The sequence below is a fragment of the Heloderma suspectum genome, chromosome 8, assembly GCF_057233095.1.
Source record: "Heloderma suspectum isolate Gila_16-S chromosome 8, 16-S_ref, whole genome shotgun sequence".
Taxonomy (NCBI): Eukaryota; Metazoa; Chordata; class Lepidosauria; order Squamata; family Helodermatidae; genus Heloderma; species Heloderma suspectum.
This window is the reverse complement of record NC_139465.1, coordinates 43,687,281-43,711,397: the sequence shown is the minus strand read 5'-3', so window position 1 is coordinate 43,711,397 and position 24,117 is coordinate 43,687,281. Positions and strand designations below refer to the sequence as shown.

At 45.0% G+C, this 24,117-nt stretch overlaps 1 protein-coding gene across 3 annotated transcripts in view; it reads right to left on the bottom strand.

Annotated features, from left to right (window-relative positions):
• GLG1 (golgi glycoprotein 1) overlaps positions 1-24,117 on the bottom strand; it is an 88,645-nt gene that overhangs the window by 8,910 nt on the left and 55,618 nt on the right. For all 3 annotated transcript variants that reach the window (XM_084812201.1, XM_084812198.1, XM_084812199.1), the window contains exons 9-22: positions 21,455-21,576; positions 20,924-21,025; positions 19,840-19,993; positions 15,810-15,947; positions 14,401-14,487; positions 13,747-13,809; positions 12,852-12,965; positions 12,349-12,437; positions 12,093-12,210; positions 11,219-11,311; positions 10,223-10,360; positions 6,897-7,020; positions 2,994-3,136; positions 1,023-1,124 (exon numbers count right to left, since the gene is read on the bottom strand). In XM_084812201.1, coding sequence (XP_084668327.1) covers positions 1,023-1,124; positions 2,994-3,136; positions 6,897-7,020; positions 10,223-10,360; positions 11,219-11,311; positions 12,093-12,210; positions 12,349-12,437; positions 12,852-12,965; positions 13,747-13,809; positions 14,401-14,487; positions 15,810-15,947; positions 19,840-19,993; positions 20,924-21,025; positions 21,455-21,576 — 1,587 coding nt within the window. The remainder of the gene's footprint in view (positions 1-1,022; positions 1,125-2,993; positions 3,137-6,896; positions 7,021-10,222; positions 10,361-11,218; positions 11,312-12,092; positions 12,211-12,348; positions 12,438-12,851; positions 12,966-13,746; positions 13,810-14,400; positions 14,488-15,809; positions 15,948-19,839; positions 19,994-20,923; positions 21,026-21,454; positions 21,577-24,117) is intronic.

Genomic DNA, 24,117 nt, shown 5'->3' with positions numbered 1-24,117 from the left:
AATCCTATGCATGTTTAGACAGAAAGAAGTCCTACAACTCCCAGCTCCAGCTAGCCATGCTGGCTGGGGCACGCTGCGAGTTATGGGACTTCTTTTCTATCTAAATATGCATAGGATTGCACCACACAAGACTATGCGGAAAAGGCAGATGTGGAACTGGTAATCAATCTGTTGACATCAAAAATCTCAGTACTTCATTTGAAAGAAGGATATTGCCCCTCCCTTGCATGATTTTTTTTTAGGATCTAGGATGCTACAACAATGATGAAATTAACTTATCATATAAGGACTAGAGAAGAACAAATGTTTGAAAACCGGTTTATTGAAAGAGTTGTGGGTCATTTTTTGGAATGATACACTGGGTAACATCCAACAGGGGCCATGCGCACGTGTACAGCCCCGCCAGCCCGGGTCTGCACATGCACAGCTCCACCGGCCCAGGTCCATGAGTGGCTGCGCTATCACACTTCCAGGGGCAAGTGCCGACCCAGGCAAAAACACGCGGTTTCTGGAAGGCGCACGACCTGCCCTTCCAGAAAAGAGTGTTTTCACACGTGTCAGGGCTTGCCCGGAAGCGCGGTATCGTGGCTGTGCGTGGACTGGGGCCTGGCGGGCTGGCCAGGCACACATGGCCACTAGTTGTTACTATCCATTTCATCTGTCTGTATTAATTGTTTTCTTTGATTGAAACTTCGTTGAAGGATATGTGTATTGGATGATTATTTATGTAATGTCTGATATGATTAAATAAATTTTTTTTTAAATCCTTTACATACCAGATGAAAAAAAACTACAGTTTCTGTGTAAGATGCCAAATTGGGGTTCCACAATGTGTTGCTCCACTCACAAATCTACTTTCTGAAAATTGCAGCAACAGCCACAAAAGATGACAGCCACAAGGGTAATTTGTACCACTGGAGGATTCAACTCAAGACTGCCATAGTTTATATTGTGCTACCGAGAGTTAGAGGACTTTGCCAACATATATACGGTGAAATAGGGTTGAACTTGGAAGCTCCCACCTCATCTGAGCAGTGCATCTGCAACTGAGGATCTAACCGGTAGTCAAGAGCCGATTCCTCGATAATCACTCGAATCTGATCTTCACAGTCTGGAGAGAGACGCTGTTTAGGGGACAAGACCAGGAACAGTCATGCCAGGTTTGCTCACTGGAGATGAGCCAAATTTCATATGATCCTCAGAACTGAATGAAGTAGGCAGGGGTAGGCAAACGGGTGCCTCCCAGAAGTTTTGGACCCCAACTCCTATTAAGTCACAGCCAACATGGGTCAATAGTTAGGAATACTGGTAGTTGAAGTCCAACACATCTGGAGGGCACCAGGTTGCCTAACTCTGAAGTATAGTAACAAGGTTAGTTGCTGCACACCTCTGCTACTTAAAAAACCCCAACCACATGCAAATTCTGCCCTTGCAACTCCATTTTCACATAGTGACGTCCATGGTAAAGAAGCATGGTGCTGTGGAGCATAGTTCCCAGTCCATGCCCCCAAACCAGCAAGGGCCTGGCACTATGTTGTTGCAATGTGTGCGTACTGAACCACCACACTCACAGAATCCAGATTTTACCAGTGTTAAGAGAAACCATCCAGGACCCTTATCCAGAACTGCCCACCGGACGTATTTCCCAGATAAATAAACTTGTACCACTAAGGGCCGTGGCCGGGGTACCCTGTTGTTACACTGCCTGCTACAGTAATTGTATAAACTATGAAAAGGAGGTGCATGTTCCCAAACATATATGGACCCATGTCAGAAGACACAGCCAATGATAGCTCCACAGTGCACATCGAAGTGTTTTGGGATATACATCTTCCCTTCACTGTTTGCAATCCACCCAGAGATTAAAATGTTTATTGGGAGGATTAAAAATAAAATTCAATGATCAAAACCCCTACCAGCTGAAGACCACACTTAAGGCTATCTCATGTTGGCTCAAGCTCCACAAAACCAGGAAACTGGAAGCTTATATGAGCATATCAAGACTGAATAAGGTACACTGGTAGTTTCCCCCAGATTTTGAAAGAAATACATGCTATGCCAAGCCACAACTTGAGTAAATAGTACAAATATGTCAATTTTCTGCACTTTTTAACTTGCTGTACCTGTGGCAAATTTTATCAGACCAGCTTGAAATTTTGCACAATTGCAGGCCTCATCAGGTTGATTATGGATGCCAAGTTTCACATTATTAGCTCTGCAGGTGTCATTTTTATAAGTACTATAATTTTGAGACTTGTAAAGACAGAGCCTTTTTTTTTTTGCTACTCACCTTAACTATAGGGGTAGTCCCATGTCCTTTCAATAAAAAATACATAAATGCATTTATGTGGCAGCCTGAGTATTTTAACAGTTCCACCTATGTCTACTGCAGTTAAAATGTGAAGTGGTTCCTTGTGGTGAGAGATGGACAAATCTTTCAATGTCCTTTTCTCTCAGCGGCTCGTTTTTCCAATCTTAAGTTTGTTTCGTACCATTTCTGCATCAACTTGCAATATTTAAAAAATGTCAGTATGAACATTCCTACACATTTCCATGTGCATTTTCCTAATATATGCATTCTTGTATGCTTCGAATATGTTGGAATATGTTTAAACCACATAAAGTATGTTTTATTAATTTCTCTACTAAATAACAATAATTTCAAATACTTTGGTTATTAGAAAGAGCTATATATACAGAGTGTAAAATGAATATGGTGTACTTTTTTAGTTATGTTTACTAAACACAAGTCAAACATGCGAAATCAGATTCCAATCAATTTAGGGCACTAGAACATTTTCCAGAAACCCAGTGTCACTGGCTCTAAGCTTCTAATATGGAAAAGGTCTCAAGACAGAACTCTGCTTTCTAGTATTTTAAATATGCTTGTTTTACCCAACTGGCAAGAAAGCAAGTGCACATGCTACACAGCAGGTGGCCCTCTGTGGCCCTCTATGTCTCAGCGCTGACTGGTGCACACACCCCTTAGTCACCTGGTCTGCATATTTCAGCTTCAAGCAGGATATGACCTGCCCTTCCAGCTCCGAGTCATCCTTGGCCTTGCTCAGAATGCTCTGACAGAATTTAGGGATGTCCGCTTTGCAGGCCTTCCTGAGCACCGGATTCAAGCGATAATCTACCAAAGAGGAAAGGAGCCAAATCAACATTTGAAACTAGCCACTGGAAGGAGGCACCACCTGCAGAAGTGTGCTTCTTTACTAAGCAGCCTACAGCTGGAATTCTCTCTGGTTGAGCTGTCTTTAATTTGAGTTACGGGAACTCTGACTCTCTGGAAACCAGCCACGTACAAGATCCGCTATACTATAGGAGTGCAGAAAAAGTGAAGACTGTGATAGTGGGTGTGGAATTCAGCTTTCTTTTCTTTTTTCAGAGCAGTAAGTTTCTAAACCTTATGACTGCAAAGATGCTTAAATGTGAAATCACAAAAGCCAGAGAGGTAGCTACATTAAGAGCATGGGCAGGGAGGTCAGTGTCAATGCCCCTCTCATGACTAGTGAAATCACAATTCAAGATCCCTTCCAACTGTAAATTTCCATGATTCTGTGTTGCAAGACTCCTGCATTGAGCAGGGGGACAGACTAGATGACCTCCAAGGTGTATGCCAACTCAAATACTATTTTAATTATGTAAAAATATGTAATATGCAAAACTACACCACAGTTCCTGCAGTGATTCATTCCAACTGTCCACCTTAAAGGTTGAGTTGTGTTACCGGAGCATCACAAGAGCGTTGGATTCCATAAAGTTATGGTAATGTCTATAGGAAGTTATCACACAGGATGGGTGACTGATGTAGGTACTTCCCAGGCAATGGCAAAATAAACCAGGGCAAAAATGGGTGATCTTAAAGGAAAAAGGTTTAATTCAACAAAATCTGAAGAACATACAATCAGAAGAAAGCATGCCAAAAAAAAAAAAAAAGAACTGTCAATTTCTAAATCCATGAATTAGATAGAGATTAGAAGATCCTGTGTTACATGCCAAGGTCTTTCCCAGGCTTGCTAACTGGGATCTTTTTAAATGGAGATGTCAGGGATAGAGCTTGGGACTTCTTGCATGCAAAGCATGTACTCTACCACTGAGCTCAGGAACCTCCTCTATACTTCAAGTATAGTTAACAGCTTGGCAAGCAGGTGTTTCTGGAAACCCAGTCATAAAAATTCAGTAAAATAGGAAAATGCTTTGCAGCTGAGGAGGGTTGTGCAAAGCAAGGGGCAGGTGATTAAGATATGTGAGAAGTTTCACCTGGAGGGGGTCTGGCCTTCAGCAGACATAGACCCAGTTTGCATGTAACAACATGTTGTGGATTGCATGCCGCACCATTTTGAATATTCAGCCTTGGCCTGATCAGAGGTTGCTCCATGACATGCGAACCCAGATACTATGGGTTAATCAGGGTTAAACGACCCAAGATTAACTACAATTAGGGTACCCTTAAGAATTGTAATTTAGAACAAATGCCTTTAAACCATAAGACTAAAATTAATAGAAAAAAGTAGGATGAAACAACTAACCTATCGTCCCCTTTTACTATGAAAGAGTTGAGAAATGCTATAACGAAATGTAGACCACGGAAAGCTGCAGGCTTGGATGATATTCTTACTGAGCAGATAAAACATTTCGGGCCGAAAGCAAGGCAGTGGATATTATAAATGTTTAATGCCTGTTTGGAACAATGCAAGATCCCTGGTGTTTGGCGAAAGGCTAAGGTTATAGCAGCTTTAAACCAGGTAAAGAGGCTAATAACCCTAAGAGCTACCGACCAATCTCTCTTTTGTACCATACATATAAAATCTTTGAAAGACTGATACAAAATCACCTTACTGTAGCTGTAGAACCCCTGCTTATACCGCAGCAGGCTGGATTTCGCCCCGAAAGAAGCTGTACCGCACAAATCCTTAATCTAACTCAATACATCGAAGATGGATTCCAAAAGGGTAGTGTATTTATAGATCTAATGGCTGCAAATGACACCATCAACCTTAGGAGACTGAAGCAGAAAGTATATGATATAACTAAAGACTTTAAACTTACAAACATTATCAGGAATCTGCTTCAGAACCGTAGGTTTTTCGTGGAATTCCAGGGAAGATAAAGTAGGTGGAGGAATCAGAGGAATGGCCTACCACAGGGAACTGTATCAGCTCCAACCCTCTTCAATATCTATACTAACGATCAACCGCTTCCTGCAGGCACTAATAATTATATACATGCTGACAATCGGGCAATGGCCACACAAGGAAAAACATTCAAGGAGGTAGAACAACGATCAACCAAAGCTCTGGAAGAGCTGGATCAATATTACTGCGAAAACCAGCTAAGGCCAAATCCAGCAAAAACTCAGGCATGTGCCTTCCATCTACGCAATAAGCAGGCTGCTAGGAAGCTGCAAATTACATGGAAAGGAGTGTTATGGGAGCATGCACTCACCCTAAATATTTAGGGATTGCTTTGGATAGGGCCTTAACATATAAACAGCATTGCATTAACACTAAACTGACGGTTAGCGGAAGAAATAACATCATTAGGAAATTAACGAGCACTACTTGGGGTGCTAAACCAAGGGTTCTTGGGACTACAGCATTAGCCCTCTGCCGCTCGGCTGGCACATGCTGGGCAAGTTGATGTTGCTTTGAATGAAGCAAGTAGAATCATTAACGTCTAAAACCTACTTCTCTAGATAAGATCTACCATATAGCTGGCATTGCCCCTCCTGCTGTCTGTAGAGAAGCAGCAGCATACAAAGAGAAGCTTAAATCCTCAATATCCAAACAACACCCTCTTTAAGGCCTACAACCAGCTCCTCAGAGATTAAAATCCAGGAAAAGCTTCCTCAGATTGACGGAAGACTTTGATGAATTCAAAAGTAGAATGGACTTATGGAAAGCTACAAAGAATCAACGCTGGAGGGAACCAGCAGAGGAGCTGGCACCCGGTTTCAGTGAAAGCTGGGAAGTTCGGAAATCATTGAATAGACTGCGTACGAGTGTAGCAAGATCTAGAGACACCCTGAATAAATGGGGTTACCCGGTGATCTCTGCCCTATGTGACTGCGGAGACTTGCAGACAACAACACATATGTATACTAGCCCTTTGTACCCTGACCAATGTAGACATGAGGACCTTATGACAGCGTGACAGAACGCAATTAATGTTGCTAGTTTGGGGGCAAGATTTGTCTAATTTTTATATATTTTAACTTTTACATTTTATATTTTAAATGTTATGTGTTATAGTATGCTTTTTAATTGTGATGCTTCTGACACAAATAAATGAATAAACCCAGAGTGTCTAGGTTAGCACATCATGGAGCAACCTCCAATTTGGTCAAAATGGCAGCGGCACACACCTATTTGCTGCCCTTGCATGTGAAGGGGGTTAGAGAATCTATACAATGCAGGGAAAGCAAACAAGATAGTCCGGTCTGGCAGGCTAAAACTTTGGCCCTGGTCATTTCTCACACACAAATGCAAAGAGCACGGCCTCAAAATATGGAACAACAGCTAGTTCCCTTGGGACCAGAGAGCAGAAGGGAAGCACATTCTGGCTTCTGCCATCAGCCAGGGGACCTAGGGCCACTTGGAGGCATCAGAGCACTTTGGACCACTGACCAATAAGCAGGGAGAAGACTGAAATTAGTACACAAAGCTGAATCTATGGCGCCTCTGGCACAGGTGATGGTGGAGCTTACATACTTGGTTACGAAGTGTGTGTGCTGAGAGAAAACTGCGGAGGTGGTTTTGCTCTGGGTCCCACAAGTGCTCTGAAAAGTTCCAAATACAATGCATCCTGCACAGGTAATAAAGATCCCAGCACTTGCGGGCAGGCCACACCGTTCTCTGCCCCACCCCTAATTCCACACAGCCCACTAGTACCTGTGTTCTGTGTAATCTGGCGCTTGGTGATCATTTGCTTGCATTTGGGATCCATCACCTCACTGTTCTTGTTCTGTTTCAAACACTGCAGCATGTTCTTTGCATCTGCTTCTGGGCAGAATCTCTGCCAAAGGAGACAGAGACGCTACAACTCAGCAAGGGGATAGTAAGAGCATTTCTCATCCTTGGCCAAGACTCTGGTCCTCCAAACGGCAAAGCCAAATAGGGCTGTCTTACTTGCCTCTCTCAAATGTGCACCCCAGAGGTTGCTTGGCATGGAGTGGATCTTTTTAAAAGTGAGGCGTTCATGTCTGTATTCCTTAATGTCGGGAGAAGTGGGAAAGGCATAGCTGAACCAGTCTACAATGCACTGAACCAAAAACAGGGCATGAATATGGGGGAATAGGGCTTAGGTCACCTGCACTCCCACTGGACTCTCCTTCTAGCGCTCGATGAGCCATCAAAGCAACCCCTGCAGTTCAAAAGCCTTTTTGCTGTACCTCCGTCTGCATCACTCTGGCTGCCTGAAGTTCTAACAGAGCATTAAGCTGCAGCAGAAAGGGGGGAGGGGGTGAAAGCCTGCTCCCTATCCAGATTTTGAAGCTTGGCCAAGCCAGACTTGCCACACTAATTTCCAGCCAGTTGGATGTTCAGGACTGGACACACGCGCGCGCGCACACACACACACACACCAATAACACCTGAAGGCAGGAAAAGTAGGTTTGAAGTGCTTAAAAATATGCAGACTAAGGACCCAAGACTCTAAACAAAAAAATGGTCAGATTTGGTTTTGACTGTAGGATACTGTGAATATTAAGGATTCTTCCCATGCCAAAACAGCCTCTGGGTACACACAGAAGATCGGCCAATTCAGAGGTAAAGATTTGCCTCTGCAGAATAACTGTGTAAATCAACACAACTAAGACGACTTCATGAGATTGAACACGCAGGAATCCGTTTTACAAGCCCACAGATGTTCCTAGCAAAATCCACACAGATTCCTCTTACAATGTATACTTGCATGATGGAGAAATGTTATTCTGGAAGTGGCACGTTATGGTCCAGTTCTAACAGTGGAGCAGTTAAGCAAGGATCTGGCCAAATTGGGCACTTTGGGATAAAAGCATCAAACTTGCCCTAGACATGCAGTGATCATGCCTAAAAATGTCCTGATATAGATTCCTCCCTCACATTTACTTATGTGAATGTAAATGTGTACAAAAATACACTGTTTGTACTCTCCACTCAGAGAACAATCCCAACAGAATTAAATGACAAGGAACACATGGGTTCACGATATGTGACCCTATAACAGGAGTGGGAAACCTTTTTGGTCTGCACCACTCACCCTTTTGAGGGGGTGGGGGCTTTCAGGGGAGCCTCACCCAAGTCCCCAGGGGTCAGATGGGCTGGCCAAATTTGGCCCACGGTCCAAGGTTTCCCCATTCCTGTCCTGTAAATTATTTAAAAATAAATGAACGTGCAAGTGGATCATACCACAAGACGGAGGTACTGTTAGTGGGTGGTTCGTCTGCCCGGCTAGGTGATATTCAACCTGTTCTGGAGGGGGTTGCACTCCCCCTAAAGGATCAGGTTCATAGTTTGGGGGTGCTCTTGGATCCAGAATTGTCACTTGAGGCACAGGTGAACTCAGTGGCACGGAGCACTTTTTATCAGCTTAGGCTGGTATACCAACTACGCCCTTATCTGGACAGAGATAGCCTAGCTACAGTTATCCATGCTCTGATAACTTCTCGTCTGGATTACTGCAATGCGTTATACGTGGGGCTGCCTTTGAAAACGGTCCGGAAACTTCAGCTGGTCCAAAATAGGGCAGCAAGATTGTTAACAGGGACTGGCCTGCGAGCTCATATTACGCCAGTACTTTTCCAGCTGCACTGGCTGCCAGTCCATTTCCGGGCCCGATTCAAAGTGCTGGTGTTAACATTCAAAGCCCTTAACAGCTTGGGGCCAGGTTACCTGAAGGATCGCCTCCTCCCATATGTGCCTGCCCGGACCTTAAGCTCATCCTCAGCGGCCCTCCTCCATGAGCCCCTGCCAAAGGAAGTGAGGCGGGTGGCTACTAGGAGGAGGGCTTTTTCTGTTGTGGCACCCCGGCTCTGGAATGAGCTCCCTAGTGAGGTTCACCTGGCGCCTACATTGTACTCCTTTCGGCGCCAGGTGAAGACCTTTTTATTTTCCCAGGCATTTTAGCTTTCTAAATTTTTATCTTTGCTGTTTTAAATCTGTATTTTAAACTCCTGTACTGCTGCTAGGTTTTATTGTGGCTGTATTGTTATATTGTGGTTTTAATGTTCTATATATTTTAAATTGTTTTATTGTGTGTTGTTTGGTTTTAGTTTTTGTGCACCGCCCAGAGAGCTTCGGCTGTTGGGCGGTATAGAAATGAAATAAATAAATAAATAAATCATTAGAAAAAGTTGTTCAACAATGCAAAATATTGTTTCCAAAAAAATGTACACCCATCTCCTGGAGGTTTGGATATATGTTTGGGTTGGCCCAAAGCTTTTTGGCGGGGGGAGGGATGCACACCCCAGTTCCTTACTTATACGTATATATTTTGGTAACTGTTGGCATCGTGGCAGTACACTTGACAGTGCCTGGCACCTGAAGACAGCATTGGGCCAAAACAGATGCTATAGTCAGCAACTGAGAGGACACTATGTCAAAGATGTTGTGACCAGACAAAGCACTTTGGCTCTTGTATATCTCCCCCCCACACACACACACCCCGCTGGTGCCCCCTTAAGCAGGTTGCTTCTCCTTGCTGCATTGGCCGGGGGGGGGGGGGGGCACCTGGCTAAGGTTTATATAACTTTTGATTACACGCATCTGATTGCTGCAGATCTATCCCTATTTTCTATCCCTTTATGTGCAGACCTTGATAAAATCACATTCAGCATTATTTATCACATATGGTAAGAATTTTTGTCCTGGCTTGTGGTCTAGAACGTGGTGGGCAGACCATAGATCTCCAGATGTTTTGAACTTCAACTCCCAGCATTCCTGACCACTAACCATGCTTGCTTCTGGAAGTTGAAGCCCCAAACATCTGGAGAACTATCTTCTGCCCACCTTCTGGTCTAGAAGGTAGAACTTCACATTTGTCGGTCTCCTACTCTCACTCCAACCCCCAGGAGCATTGCTTACTGGCATTCCTATCAAAAAAGGCTCAGTATAGGTCAATGTATAAGTGTGCCAAATTTCATACTTTTATCCCGAAGTGCACAATTATTTTAGGCTTAACCGCTCCGCTATAAAAAGTAACTAGGCCAAACCCATCTTTATCAACCAATCTTCCTTACCTTGATCATCTGTTTACAGACACGCATGAGCGTGTAATCCAGTTCTGGATCCATCATCTCTGTCTCCTGGAGTTTGAAGACCTTCTGATGGCAGCGGGTATTCAGTTGTTTCTTGTTTTCCTTCAGACACTCAATAATCTGCAGTTAAATAGCACTGTTAAGAAAACACCTCAAGGATAACTGGCCACCAGGTGGTAGCATTGCTAAAAAGGAGCTGGGAATTAGCGAAGCTGACCCACTGGTCAGAACACATGATGCTGTGGAACAAGAAGGCAAAAGCCATTCTTGTATTATTTTAAGAAGCACCTCATCTAAAAAAGGAGCAATAATGTCACTGATGAAATCTCACCCAGAGTACATTTTGGGCAATGTATTTCAAGGAGGTTGTTAAATTGAGAAGTGTTAAGAACTACAAGGACTATTAACTTAAAGGCAACATAAGATTGAGGGGACTTAGCCTAGCGAAGACATTCAGTGGCAAAAAGTTCAATTCATGGTAAGTAAACGAATCAATAAAATTTAAATGCAAGAATGAATTTAAAATGGGGCTGTTTGTGCCTTCAACAGTTGATGTGGTAGCTCAACAATTAGCTTTTTCTGCAACAGGTTGACAGAGAGGGAGGGCCCATCAGAAGTGCTCCAGAATATGCTAGTGAAACATATGTGTTGGGTCTGCTACCTCCAGCATCAGAGGCGGTATGCCTATGTACACCAGTCACTGGGGAAGATGGGCAGGAGGGTGCTGCTGCACTCCTGTCCTGCTTGTGGGTTTCCCATGGGCAGCTGGTTGGCCACTGTGTGAACAGAATGCTGGACTAGATGGACCCTTGGTCTGAACCAGCATGGCTCTTCTTATGTTCAGATTGTAAGCCTGAGGGCAGGGACTATTTTACTGATTATATGTAAGCCACTCTGGGAGCCTTTTGGGCTGAGAAGAGGAATAAAAATACTTTAAATAAATAAAAGAATTCTACCGAATAAGTAAAGGATCATCACCTGCGCATTGCCATAGGGAATGTTCTGGCAGTAGTTCTTGATATCAGTTTTGCATGCCTCATAAAGGTCTGGTTCCAGACGGATATCCTCAGTCTGCAAGACAAATCATCATGTTAAAACAAAATTCAGACCCCAAGGGGAGTGCAAAACTGAAACACTCAAAGGAATTCCAGTTTTTTAAAAAGACAAAGGAAGACACGTTGATCCATAGGTGTATGTGTGTGTGTGTGTGCGTGTGCGTGTGCGCGCACAGACCAAGCATTCCTGTTCTACAGGCCTCTTCATCAGGCTGGACGTTAAGCACAGTGTGGATCAAAGCACAGCCTCATCTCCTTGTTGCCCAGGAGAGTTCTCAGGAAGATCCCTTTAGAATAGCCAGGAAGGGGCTTGCAGTTCTATTGCGCCCAGAGAGCTGGTTGAGCAAGGCCTTCTCATTGCAGCCATCAGGGACGGCCCTGGCTCAGTCAGAGGAGGCTGCTTTCTTGTGGCAAGATGCCCAGAAAAGCCAACATTGCTACAGAAACCTACCATAAGCCAGATTTAGAATATAAGAAGGATAATTAGTGAGAAGCAAACTAGCACCGAGGGACTGCCAAATATTCTCATGAGTTCAAGCTGGATCCCTTGAGAAGCCCTTGTGTGGCCTCAGAGCAACAAATGGGCACTTTCATGTAGGCACTTTCGTGCAGGGACAGAGGAAGCTGCTTTGTACGAAGTAAAACCATGTAAAACTGGCCACCAACTGCCAGCAGCTCTCTAAGGTTTCAGGCAGGCGTTTTCCCAGCCAAACTTGGATACGGTGCAGATTGTACCTGGGACCTTCCGCATGCAAAGCTGGTGCTCTACCCACTGAGCTATGGTCCCTCCACATTACCATTTCCAGTTCCTCGACACGCAGCTGCTTGCGGCACTTCACGGATACCCGGTGCTCCTTTGCATCCTGCAGGGTGTCGTTGCGCACCGTGGTACTCAGGCAGATCACCACATCCACCCTAAAGAGGAAAGAAGCATTACATCTCCCATCTGGATCAAAGGCTGTCTTGGCGCAAAGCCCTTGGCTATAAACTATTTGCCAATAAAAGCACAGCGCACTCTCAAGTTACAGCCACGAGGGAGAACTTTCTACATACTTTTTCTTGATGTTGGGACACAGCTTCAGCACATCCTCCTTGCAGGCCATTTTAAATTTGTAAGAGAATCGGAAATCCTTCATCTGGACCTAAAAACAAAGGAAGAGGGCTCCCTTCAGGGCCAGACACAAGAAGCCGCTCATCACAGGACTATCCGGTGCTCCTCCACTGTTGTTTGCTTTGCTTCAGCCCTGGCAAGTTCCAGGGAGGCTGAATTTGAATACAACATCCACAGTGGGGTCAACCACATCCACTACTTACCTCCCGTTACGGGCCATGCAAATTGAATGACTAATCTATGGGGAAATGGTTGGGATGTGGTCTGAGGGCACATAGCCGTCAGAATTAAGAAACTCTTTTGTGGCAAGTAAACCAAGGCAACATTGGAGTAAAGATTCATCCTGAAGAGCTCAATTCCCAGCCGCTGGGAAGAGCTTTGGCCTTTAAGGAAGAAGGGGACAGTGGCTGTCTGGCACCCAGTCTGAAGGACCAACCACACTCACCAGCTGGAAATGTGTGACTCCAATTGCACACTTCTCATTCATCTCCTTCTGGTGTTTGTTCTGAATGAGGCACTCCATGAGGTCTCCTGAGTCGATCTGGTTATCCGCTACTTCCTGAATAGGAGATAAAAGACAGACTGACTACCTGCCAGGATCTAGCTCCTTCCCTGGCAGCTGCTGTGCTCCAGTTAGGAATCAGTGGGATCCATAATTCTAAGCTTGGGAATGCAGAGCGCTGCTCTTTGCTTTGACTGTAACCTTACAGTTCAATCACCAGCCAAGGCACGGCTAGCCCCGGAGCTCCTCAGTTCCTCCAAGGCTACATATGACAGGCTTCTATGGCACCAGGGCAGTGCTCCTGCAAAGCCAAAATGCAATATAGCCCTGTGAAATGCCATGCAAGCGCTTTGTAACACAATCAGGGCAGGCTAGACAATAGGGTATCATTGCTTTTCTACCGCACTGCTTTCCTACATCACAGTACGAAAGGAGGGAGGGAGGGATGCTGTCGTTTATGACACAGCAACAGCTAAGTCATATTGCGCCAAACTTTAGTCTTGTTGCAAACACAAGAGAATTCTTTCATCAACAACTTGCTCACGATAATTCAAGTCATTTTAAAGGAAGAGCCAAAAGCTTGTAGACCACCCAGGCCTGAAGCCAGGCTCGGAAAAGGGAACTGGGCATGCAGAAAGGCCAGCAGCGCACTGGACACTGCGCATGTGGGCCTTCCAGGAAGGCATGTTCAACAACAAGGGGAACACTACAAGGCAGACATGCACATGGGTGGAGCCCCCCCACCTCCCACCCCAACCAGCAAACAGATAGTGATGGGTAAAGACTCAGTGCCCAATCCTTAACTGAGCCAGAACAAGCATGAATGAGAGCCACTTACATGGCAGAAGGTCTGGATGATTGGCTCACATGCTCGCATCAGCAAGGCTTCTATCTGGATATCCTGCCAGAGGGACAGAAAGCATTAAGTCCACCCAGGGTCATGACCAATTTTTTCAACACGGGCTTCACCCTAAGACAGTTGATGCTGCTGTGCATGTGTTGGACACACATCAGTGTAATCAATATTGGAGAGCCTTCCTGGGTGTTAGCCATCCTAAATGCAGGTCAAGGAGCCTCCAGTAAGAAGAACAACCCCCACATTTAAATACATGTCCTTGGGAACAGGAACTGGTTTCAACAAGTACCTCAACAAGTTTGCTGCCCCAAACAGAGTCCAGCTAGGTATGACCAAACCTCAGCAGATTTAAAGGAAGTGATACTTGTGATTTTAAAAGGCTCAGCCTCTATGCATGTAGCCTTTTAAAAAAGATGGCTGCTTACACCTCATTTCCAGTGATACTTGGATCATTCTCTCTGAGCAGCCAATTAAGGTCTGATTGTTTCCCTTCCCCCTTCCTCGACTAGAATGCCGTACACTGTCACCCATTCTAAGACACTGGGGGGTGAGCATCCACCCACTGGCAACCGCTCGCACAGCCAAGTGGAAGCTCTACGAAGCTGGAGCTTCCCCTTTGGGAGAAAACTGGCTTACCTCAGATTCCAGCTCTGTGAGATTTCCAACTATGTCTCTGCAGTCGACCACCAAGTCATCCAGATGGTCCTGGAGACATTCAAGTTCCTAACAGAGAATGAACACAGAACATGAGCAGGCTCATTTCATTACTCCCCTGAGAATCCCCTGAATCCACCACATGATGCTGCTTTCCTGAGCAAGAGGCAATGCTACCGAAGCCGATCACCGCCACTTCTACTCATGCTTTCGCAGTGGAGTTCAGAGGTGGGGTGCGCAGGCAGCCCTTTCCCAATCAAATTTACTGCCTGGCCCAGCAACTTAATACTAGGGATGGATGAACTGACCTCCGCCTGTGCCCACCAGGCGCTTGCTGAGTCATCGCCACCACCTGCCCCTGCAAGCCCCACCACGCGAGCCTTGAATGGCCCCATGGGTGCCCGGCGAGCCCCAGGGGCTGCCCACCCCTTAGCGAGTTGCCAACAAGAGGCAGTGGGGCAAGTCCAGTGCCTGTCATTGTGCACAAGTCTCCCTTCCTCCTGCTGGGGCGCCGAGGGAGACTTGCAAGCAAGGCAGGAGCTGGACTTACCTGTGCCTCTCCCCGTGAGCAAGTCTCCCTTCTTCTCGCTGGGGCACCAGGAAGGAAGAAGGGAGACTTGTGCACATATAGACTTATACGCAAAAAGCGCTGTGAATCACCCATATATGCAAGATTCATGGCGCTTTTTGCGTATAAGTCTATGGACAGAGAGTTCTGATCACCATGTTTTTTAAAAACATGGCGATCGTGGCGGAGGCAGACAGGCCCGGGTAAGTTGTGCTCGCCGAGCACAGAAGGGGCTCGAGCAGGGGGGAGGGCTCAGCGGGAGGGGATCGACAGGCATGGGTGCTGGTAGTCTGACAGATTTGTGGACCGAAGTGGGCACCTGTGCCACCCCTACTTACTACTCTTCCTCTAGGTTGGGATAAACTATAAAAATAGAAGAGCTTGGGAAAACCAAGATTTGCTCCTTCTGAAGCACTGATAGATCTATGGGTGTCCCTGTTCACCTACGGCAGCTTGATTTAAGCACACAATGCAGTGCAGCCAAGTTTTGAACCCAAAAGGTTTCTGAATTTTGCAAGTTATTAGAATGTTTAAAGAAAGGGAAGCAGACTTTAACGGTGAATGTGTTTTGTTTCACACACACAACAGTTCAACATGAAATCATTACAGTTTTACATTCTATGCATCCAGCTTGTTACTTATATTGCAACTAATGCAACCACTGCTGCTGGGAAGTATACCCCTTAAACAGGCTGGCCAGATCTTCACTAAAGTACAAAAGTAGATCCGTATCCAGCAGGGCAAAATCATTTTTGAGCAATCAGCCCCCCGCCCCTGCAATGCCATCCTACTGAAGAAGCTTGAAAATGAACACCCAAGATACCTGTCCAGTCTCTGTTTTCTCGCTGCACCACTTCCCCAGATCTATCATGCACTTGTCCTGAAGAGCTGGATCCAGTTTCACATCCAATGCTCGCTGGTGCAGAATTCTCTGCACTTCTGCTCTGCATTCTCGGGACAACTGCCAAGCACAACCATATAGATTTGTTCCAGATGAAATATCCCAACTGCTCAGATCTGGACCTTATCCCCTATGATATTCTTGGCCTCCTCCCAGGGTCCCCACAAATTCATACCTTCCTTGCAGTTTGGATGGGCACCCAGTTATAAAGGAATGATTCAAGGGATATTTTTTGTAAAAGTTGCCAAATTAAGCAGATGCATGATACAGTTCCGTTGTGAGGAGGGACCCTTGTTGTTTGAGAGAGGGCATTCAAAAACATACTTGGTACCAGGCTAGTAGGACAAGCTCAGATCTTCAGGCCAGTAGAAGTCAAAGGGAGCGGCTAAGCCAGGGCAACGCCTTGCAAGGGATTTAAAGTTCTTGGCACTTTGCAAGCTCGACCAGGGATGGGCAGCTGTGCACAGCACCCTGTATCATGTTTACTACTAAAGTACGAGTTATAAACAGCAAGTGGAAACCCACAATAATTCTCATTGGGTGAAGGAGGCAAGAACAAGAAGCAAGAAGATGCTCCATTCCTCCCCTTTCTTTCTCCACAGGAAAACCTCTCTGCAAAACTGGCTCCATGGAGGTGGCTTGCAAGATGATTAAGTGGTTTGCCAGGATTGTCAGATCTCTCCCGCATGAACAGTCGGCCTCCTTCTTCCTCCAAAAGGTGAGCACAAAAAATGGAGGGGGTGCGTTATTGCTCAGGCCAGGGGTAGGTACCGTGATGCCCCAGGGCACCAATGGGCCTCCAAACACCTTTCACAGCGCTCACCAAAGTGACCTGCCCCTCCCACTTTTTCTTTTAATTAACACATTTTATTACAGGCAGCTGGGATAAAACAGGTTTCTGTTGGTGCTGAAAACTGTGCGTTCAAAGGAGTTGTTTTGTGTGTTGGGGCTCAGACCCCACCCCCACCCTGTACTCAGTCTTTTGGCCAGGTTAGTTGTCCTTTGCCACACCTCCCATGGCAGCCATTTGAGGGTGGTGCCCAGGAGAGTTTCTCAAATTGCCAACTGTGCCCAGAGCCCAAAAAGCTTGCCATAGGCTGCTGTCTCCTTCCTAAGATGATAAGCTGGAACACAGGGTCAAAAGTTACACAGTTTTGCTAAGCTTCAGACTGTGGCTGGGTAGGATTTCCTGTTTAAGAACTGTGCCCAATAGAAGCTCCCATTAGACTCCTTCCCCCAGACATGGTAGTTCTCAATCTGCCGGAAGTTTATATGGGATACATTCAGACATGAGCTCTTCCACATATAGTCTGAAATTATTCTGTTCAGCCAGAGTGGCATCCATATAATTTCCCAATTATGCAATTCAACTCATTATCAGCATTCCACAAATGCTGTGTACAAGACACTGAGTTGTTCGGAGGCCATGGTCAGCTACATATACCACATACTCCAGCTACAGAATGTTTTGTGGGGTCATTTTGCCCCAACTTTATTTTTGGGTAAGCCTACAGACTTTCTTTCAATAGAACAGACCCTGCCAGAGCCAGCTGCATACACAACCTCCTTAGTCAACAGCAAAAACTCCTCTCTGCCTTTCCTGATTCTGAAAAAACTTAAAGAATTATCCCGTTCACAACAACCATAAATAATCAACATCTTCATTCATCTTCTCCTGTGGGAGAAACACTGCCAAGGGTCAAATTCCAAAACATTTATCTCCTGAGAAATGTTTTCCTTATGTAACATCAATGTTTTAGGCCAGTGTAGCCAATTAAGGGCATTTTATCCAAATGATTTAAGCTAGCCCATGGGACCCTTTCTGCTAATACAAACAGATGAGGTTTGTCTGTCTTAGTAAATGGACTACAAGATCAGGTGAGTTTGTGGGTGTTAAGCAAATAACTTTCTGGGAAAACTATGGCTCGTACAAGATTACAATGTTTTTTTTGGTGAGTCTAGGGTCTGCTTATATTTGGCACAAAAAGTAACGGAGTAAAGTGTAGTTAGGTTGTATATCAAACAGTTGTTAGTATAGGCATTCCTAACCTCTCTTCCCTTTTCTATTTGTCTTGCTGGTCATTCAAATAAAGTTTCTTAACCATCTAAGGCAATTTTAAAGAACAGATTTTTACAGGTGAACAAATGCCTGTTGTTAAATTATTTTTTTAAAAAAATCTGTACAATAAGATGATGTGAGGACTTTAATTTGTCTGATTATCTTACTAAATGGTGGCATAATATAAGGGAATTAGAGTTTAGGTTTTTCCCATGGTAAATCCTCTCTTTTAAGAGAATGCTTTAGGGATGCCATTTTTGAGAGCTATTGACAAACAGTGCAGTTTCTTTTCTACAAATTTACTTCATGAAGCCCACCTTGTTATAAAGGTAGTTCAACACAATCTATATAATTTGTTGCTAATATGTTTATATAAAAGGTGCTGGGCATTTTCAAGTGTGTAATATAAGGTAGACAAGCCATTGGTCTATTTCTCTGTGAGGAAGGTTTCTTAATATTATAAACCAGTATTGATGTTTTATTTTTAATATGATAATTATTGTGGTTAAAGTAATCCTGATGTTGTCATTTGAAGTTTTTTTATATGTCTACAGACAATAACAAATCTTTGCACTTTGTCATTCTCATTTTTTTGCCTTGTTGGTTTTAATAAGTGTAAAAGTAATGGTTTCTTGATTTTTATATGAATGCAAGAAGCATTAATTGTGCACAGGTTAAAACTGGTAGTGACATTTATATATTTTTTTATAGTAATTATTTATTTTAGGCATGTCTGAGATGTTTTATATGTTCTGGAGTAACATGAAACAACCAAAATGATATATGTATATATTTTTATTGTAGCCCCTGAAGAAGGAAATTAATATTTCCGAAATGCATCAGGCCAATATAAAAGAACTACAATAAACCTTTTTCTATAGGCACCCGGGATTTCTCCATTTTCTTCTCTCTATTGTTTTCTCCAGATGTTTTGGCCTAGAACTCCGGTCAGCCCAAGCTAGCCTAATCAAGGGTGAGGGATTGTGGGAGTTGTAGGCCCAAACTTCTGAAGAGCCATGAGTTGCGCATCCCTACCTTGAAGGCTAACACATTTATTATGGCATAGTTTTCGCTGGATTAAAGTCACCTTTGTCAGACTTTAGTCCACAAAAGCTTTTGCAATAACAAATGTGTTAGTTTTTAAGTTACCACAAGACTCTCTCTCCCTCTCTAGCTGCAACAGACTTCTTAACTCCATCTTTCGTGCCTGCTTCACCAAATGTGAATTACTACGGGTCTCCATTTGTTATATCCATGCTTCAATAGTAAACATGGTGCAGGGTGTGCCATGCATGGCTGGAAATCCCTGGCAAGTCACAGAAGTCTGCCTTATACCAGGTCAGATTATCTCTCCATTCAGCTCAGCGCTGTCTACTCTGGTTGGCAGCGGTTCTGCAGGGTCTCAGGGACACAGAGGTCTTTCCCATCACCAGCTGAGTGATTCCTTTAACTGGAGCTGCCGGGGATTGGACCTGGGGCCTTTTGCATGCAAAATATGTGCTCTGCCGCCAGGCTACGGTCCCTCCCCTCCACAGGACCTATGGGCGCCATGGGTTTTTCAGCCCTTCAGTATCTTTGCCCTTGTCACAGATGTCGGCAGAGCAACTGGCCTGGCCAGGTCTTCAGCAGAGAAGGGGGTGGAAGTCTCTGCACACAGACATCCTTGTGTGCACGTGCAACCTCGCAGCTAAGCTGACTGGGTCACACAACATCCTGGTGACCTGCAGGGAGGGCTATGGTTAGCTCATCTCCTCGGTTTTTCCCAGAACCACCTGCTCGGTTTCTCTGCTCCCTTAGGGATATTCAAGGACTACCTGAGGAACCACAGATAAACCCACCACATCCTCCCAAATCACACTCATTTTCTGATAAAGGAGGACTTCTCAGGCCTACCCTCCTTCCCTGCTCCTCTGTGCGATAGGCGTGTCTGTACAGGCAGGAGAAGACAGCACCGGGAGGAATCATCTCACTTGTCTCATTCCAGCTGTGTGTGTGGCAAAGTCGAGATGCGTCTCCCTGGCACTTGCGGTAAAGGACAGGATCCAGCCTGTTAAAGCAGAGGAATCGTGGGAGTCACCATTAGGTTCTAGGATGCCCTTTGCTTACCATCAAGGAGAACAGCGTTTCCCCTCAACACAGTGTTTCACTTCTGAGATGTATCAAATTGGAACTGAAAACCAGAAGAGGGACAAGTTCCAAGGAAATCAGATCCGGACACATTTCAAGCCCACTAATAAAACATTTCAGCATTTGTGGTCTGAGATTTTAATACTGTCATGAAGATTTTCTTTAAGCCACTTTGGGGCTATAATGCTATACGCAAATTCTTAAAATGAGTATGACAGAAAGGTGCAGCTATCTAGGAGGACAACAGTTTATATGCTAGACTGGAAAGAAGTCTGTCCTTACGAGCAACAGGCTCTAAAGGAAAGTTTACTTGTTATGCGATACTGAAATGGAGATGTTCTCCACAGCTAGCTGGAGGTTTAGATTTGGGGTGAGAGGGGACCACCCTGCAGTGCACATACAGGAGGCAGTTTTTGAAGCCAGGCTAGAATCTCTATTGAAAATTCTATCTCCTCCTATCCTGTAGGCCAGCCTTCCCACAACCTGGTGCCCTCCAGATATTTTGGACTACGACTCTCAGCAGTCCTGACCACTGGCCATGCCGGCTACGGCTGAGGACAGTTGAAGTCCAAAACATCTGGAGGGTACCAGATTGGGAAGGTTGCTGTAGGCATTAGTTGAATATATGCCTACATATGGGAAATAAAGGAAGTGCAAATACCAAGTTCTCCAGCTTCTGAATGAAAACCTCTTTTATAACTGGAACAGTGAATCACTAGACATTTAAAGCCACCCGTGATCCTAAAATACAAGACCCCCTTGATCCAATTATCTCCAAGGGGGCAGTATCGTTGGGAAGTCCCCTTGCAGACCACAAGGCCAGGGAGAGTTTCCAGTTCCCAACACTCACTTCCAGTCCCGTGAGATAAAGTACTGAAGCTCCAGGAGCCTGTGCTCACAATCTTCCACCATCTTCTCAGTGTACAAGTGCTCCATAAGGCAAGAGAGAATCCTACAGGAGAAACAGGAAAGTTAGACCAAGAGACACTCTCTGTAGAAGCTTGTATACTAGACACTGAACCAACCAGCCCTTCTCACTGGCAAAAAGGACAGTCACAAGCTATTTGTAGAAAAGGGAAACAGAGTAATTGCATGTTGCAAAGCACTTATGCTTCTGTGTAGAGAAAGACTTCTCTCTGGCCCATGTGCTCCCCAGACCTCTCATCTGTAAAGCTAATGAGAGGGTAGCATCCTGCATAATAAAAAGGTCAGCCTGTACACCCACACCAAACCTTCCACCCTGGGTCCAAGTCTCTTTGCAAATAAGACAGCCAGAATCCATCCTCTCCCAAGTTTATTAAGCTCCTTTGTAGCCCAATCTATGCAAACAAGGAACTGCAGCAAAAACAGAAGGAACTCCACAGCTGACTCCATCACCTACATGGGGTCTCCAGCACGGATGTGTTTGCAGGCCGTCTGAATCACTGATTCACAGGCTTCGTTCAAAGCTCTGTCAATGCGGTAATCGGCGCCAGGGTCTGCCTCCTGAATCAGCGTTTGAAGCTAGAGGAGGAAGAGAGATGAGGAGAGTTTAACACTGGCAGAGCAGTTCAGGGAGTTCCCTGGCTTCTGTCCTTGGCAGAACTGCGAACCTAACTACACTGGATTCTACCCTCCCATTAATTTCAGAAACTGCTGCTGTAAATGGGGAACATTTTTAAAAAAACTTTCCCATGGATGTTAGCCACTCCCACAGACAAAAAGGAAAACAGATTGCCAAGGAGAAGCAGCTTCTGAGCAAATGATTTATCTTTGAAACCCAGTTAATGGCAAACAGCCAAGATGTACCAAAGAGAAGCGCATTCGCCTTTGTGCATGACTCAGCCAGAACCAGTGTCTGAAACTGCAAGCTTGATTAAGGCAGGTAAGGCCTTCCTACACCATGGTGGGATCCAGACATTCTGCAATCCTGGGGATTTCCCCATTACCTCTTGAGGATCTAAAAGACACATAGTGGGCCAAAGGACACAGCTAGGGGATAGTTAGGCCAGCCACAGCACTGTATACTCCCCTTTCCCCATTGGGGCTGAAGGGGAGAGCAGAGCAGGAAGAAGCTATTCTGGTCTCCATAATAAGGCCAAGCCTCCCAAACCCAATGTCCCTGTCAGGTACATGAGTATGAACCCCCTCCCACATCAAGTCTGAGGCCACCCCGATGATCAGGGGCCTCCTAGAAAATGATGCCTGTCTCTCAATAGGACCCCGAGGTGAATAAGGACAGCCTAGTGATAAGTACATACTCCTGGGGTTTTCATTTGGGGTGGCAGGCAGGCGATATACAAGGAACTGGATAGCAAAAGCGGCAACTGTTGAGAGTGAGCTGAGGATCGTGTTTCAATCTAGAAGGCCTTTTAGCAGAGAGGTGACTTTTCAAGGACTCCACTGAAGGTAGAGTTATGCAACTCCAATTTTTGCTAAAGCAGCAGCAGAACCAAGGAGGCAAAGCTAAATGGCCTCTCACATCAGGCACAGAAGGAGACACAATGGAGCCTACAAATTCCTTGGATATACATCACTCACCCATGGAAAGGGGGATTAAGCTCTACAAACTGGAACGGGGAGTCAGAGAATGGGCTTTTATTAGGGAGCAGATTTGTGTTTAGATCTTATCATTTGGCAATTTTCTAGTGGCGTTTGCAGCCTGGGAATGATGCCAGTTTTAGATTTAGGGCTCCATTTACATCACTGGTCTCACCTGGTGTGAGATGTATTTACTGAAATGCATAGTATGGAGGAAACTGAGCAAAGCTGTTCATTTCTTGGACTTGCAAAGTAACTAACCACAATCTCGTCACTTCCCTTTGCTGCCTTTGACCTTGACAGAATCACAGGCCATTATTTGCAGATTGATGGGTATTTCCTGTTTCCTTGTAAGCAAGGCTCTTCCTAAGAAACCTGATGCAGCTACTGTTCTCCACTGTTTGACTGGGGGGGGGGGGGGGTTTGATGTTGTATGATTTTATTGTGTTTTATTGGTTGTACTTTGCTTTGGGATCATTTGTAATGCAAAGTGGGTTATACATTTCATAAATAAATAAAATAAATGTGGCAAGATGGCCCAGCTGTGCTTCTCACCCCCCCCCCCCCGCGTCCCCAACATTCCAATCCCCCAATCAACACCTATCAAGTAAAGTTGTGACAAGTCTTCAGGAATGTTTTTGTTTTGAAATCATATTTATATACTGCCTAACTTTGGAGCAGTTTATAATCATAAAAAACAAAAGTAAAATACAATGACCAAAACAATGAATACAACAAAAATATCAAAATACTAAACATATTAAAGAACAAGCAGTTAATAATCATAGCAACAGATTAAAGATTAAATGCCTGCTGCAAGAGGAAGGTCTTAACCTGGTTTCTAAACATATACATGGAAGATGCCAGGCAGATCTCCCTGGGAAGGGCATTCATGGGGGGGGGGGCAGGATGACACTGCAGAGAAGGCTCCTCCCTGGCAGCCACCCTGTCACACCTTTGTAGGTGGCAGCACCAAGAGACGAGCCCCTGGAGATGATTTAGAAATCAGTTAGGGACATATGGGAATCAAAACCTCAAGTCAGAGGCATCAAAACCCGAACTTTTTGTTGTGCCTGATAGTCACAACAAGCCACCACCAATATAAAAGAATAAGCAAGCAAGTGGTCTGATGGGCTTCCTGATTTTGTCCCAGGCAACACTCAGTGACTTATGCTAAGACCAGCAAGAGGGGGGAAAGGCCAGTGCCAAGAATTATGTGTTTGGGCTCCTCCAGCTCAAAGTATAACATTGCCAAATTCTTTCATTCATACACTGCTGGCAAGCACCAGGACTAGGGCACATATTACATAAGAAGAGGGGGCGAAAAGCGGAGGCACAAGAGTGGACAAGGCTCTCCCACAGTAGTCCTGAATACCACCCTATACAACACTAACCCATGCAGTTATCACTCACAATAAGTGTTTTAGCATGTTTCAAGATATTAGGGAGAAGGACCGGTGGCACTGGCAAGTTTGTGTGTACAGAAATGGGGCAGAAGGTGGTGGAGCCATGAAGGGGCACACA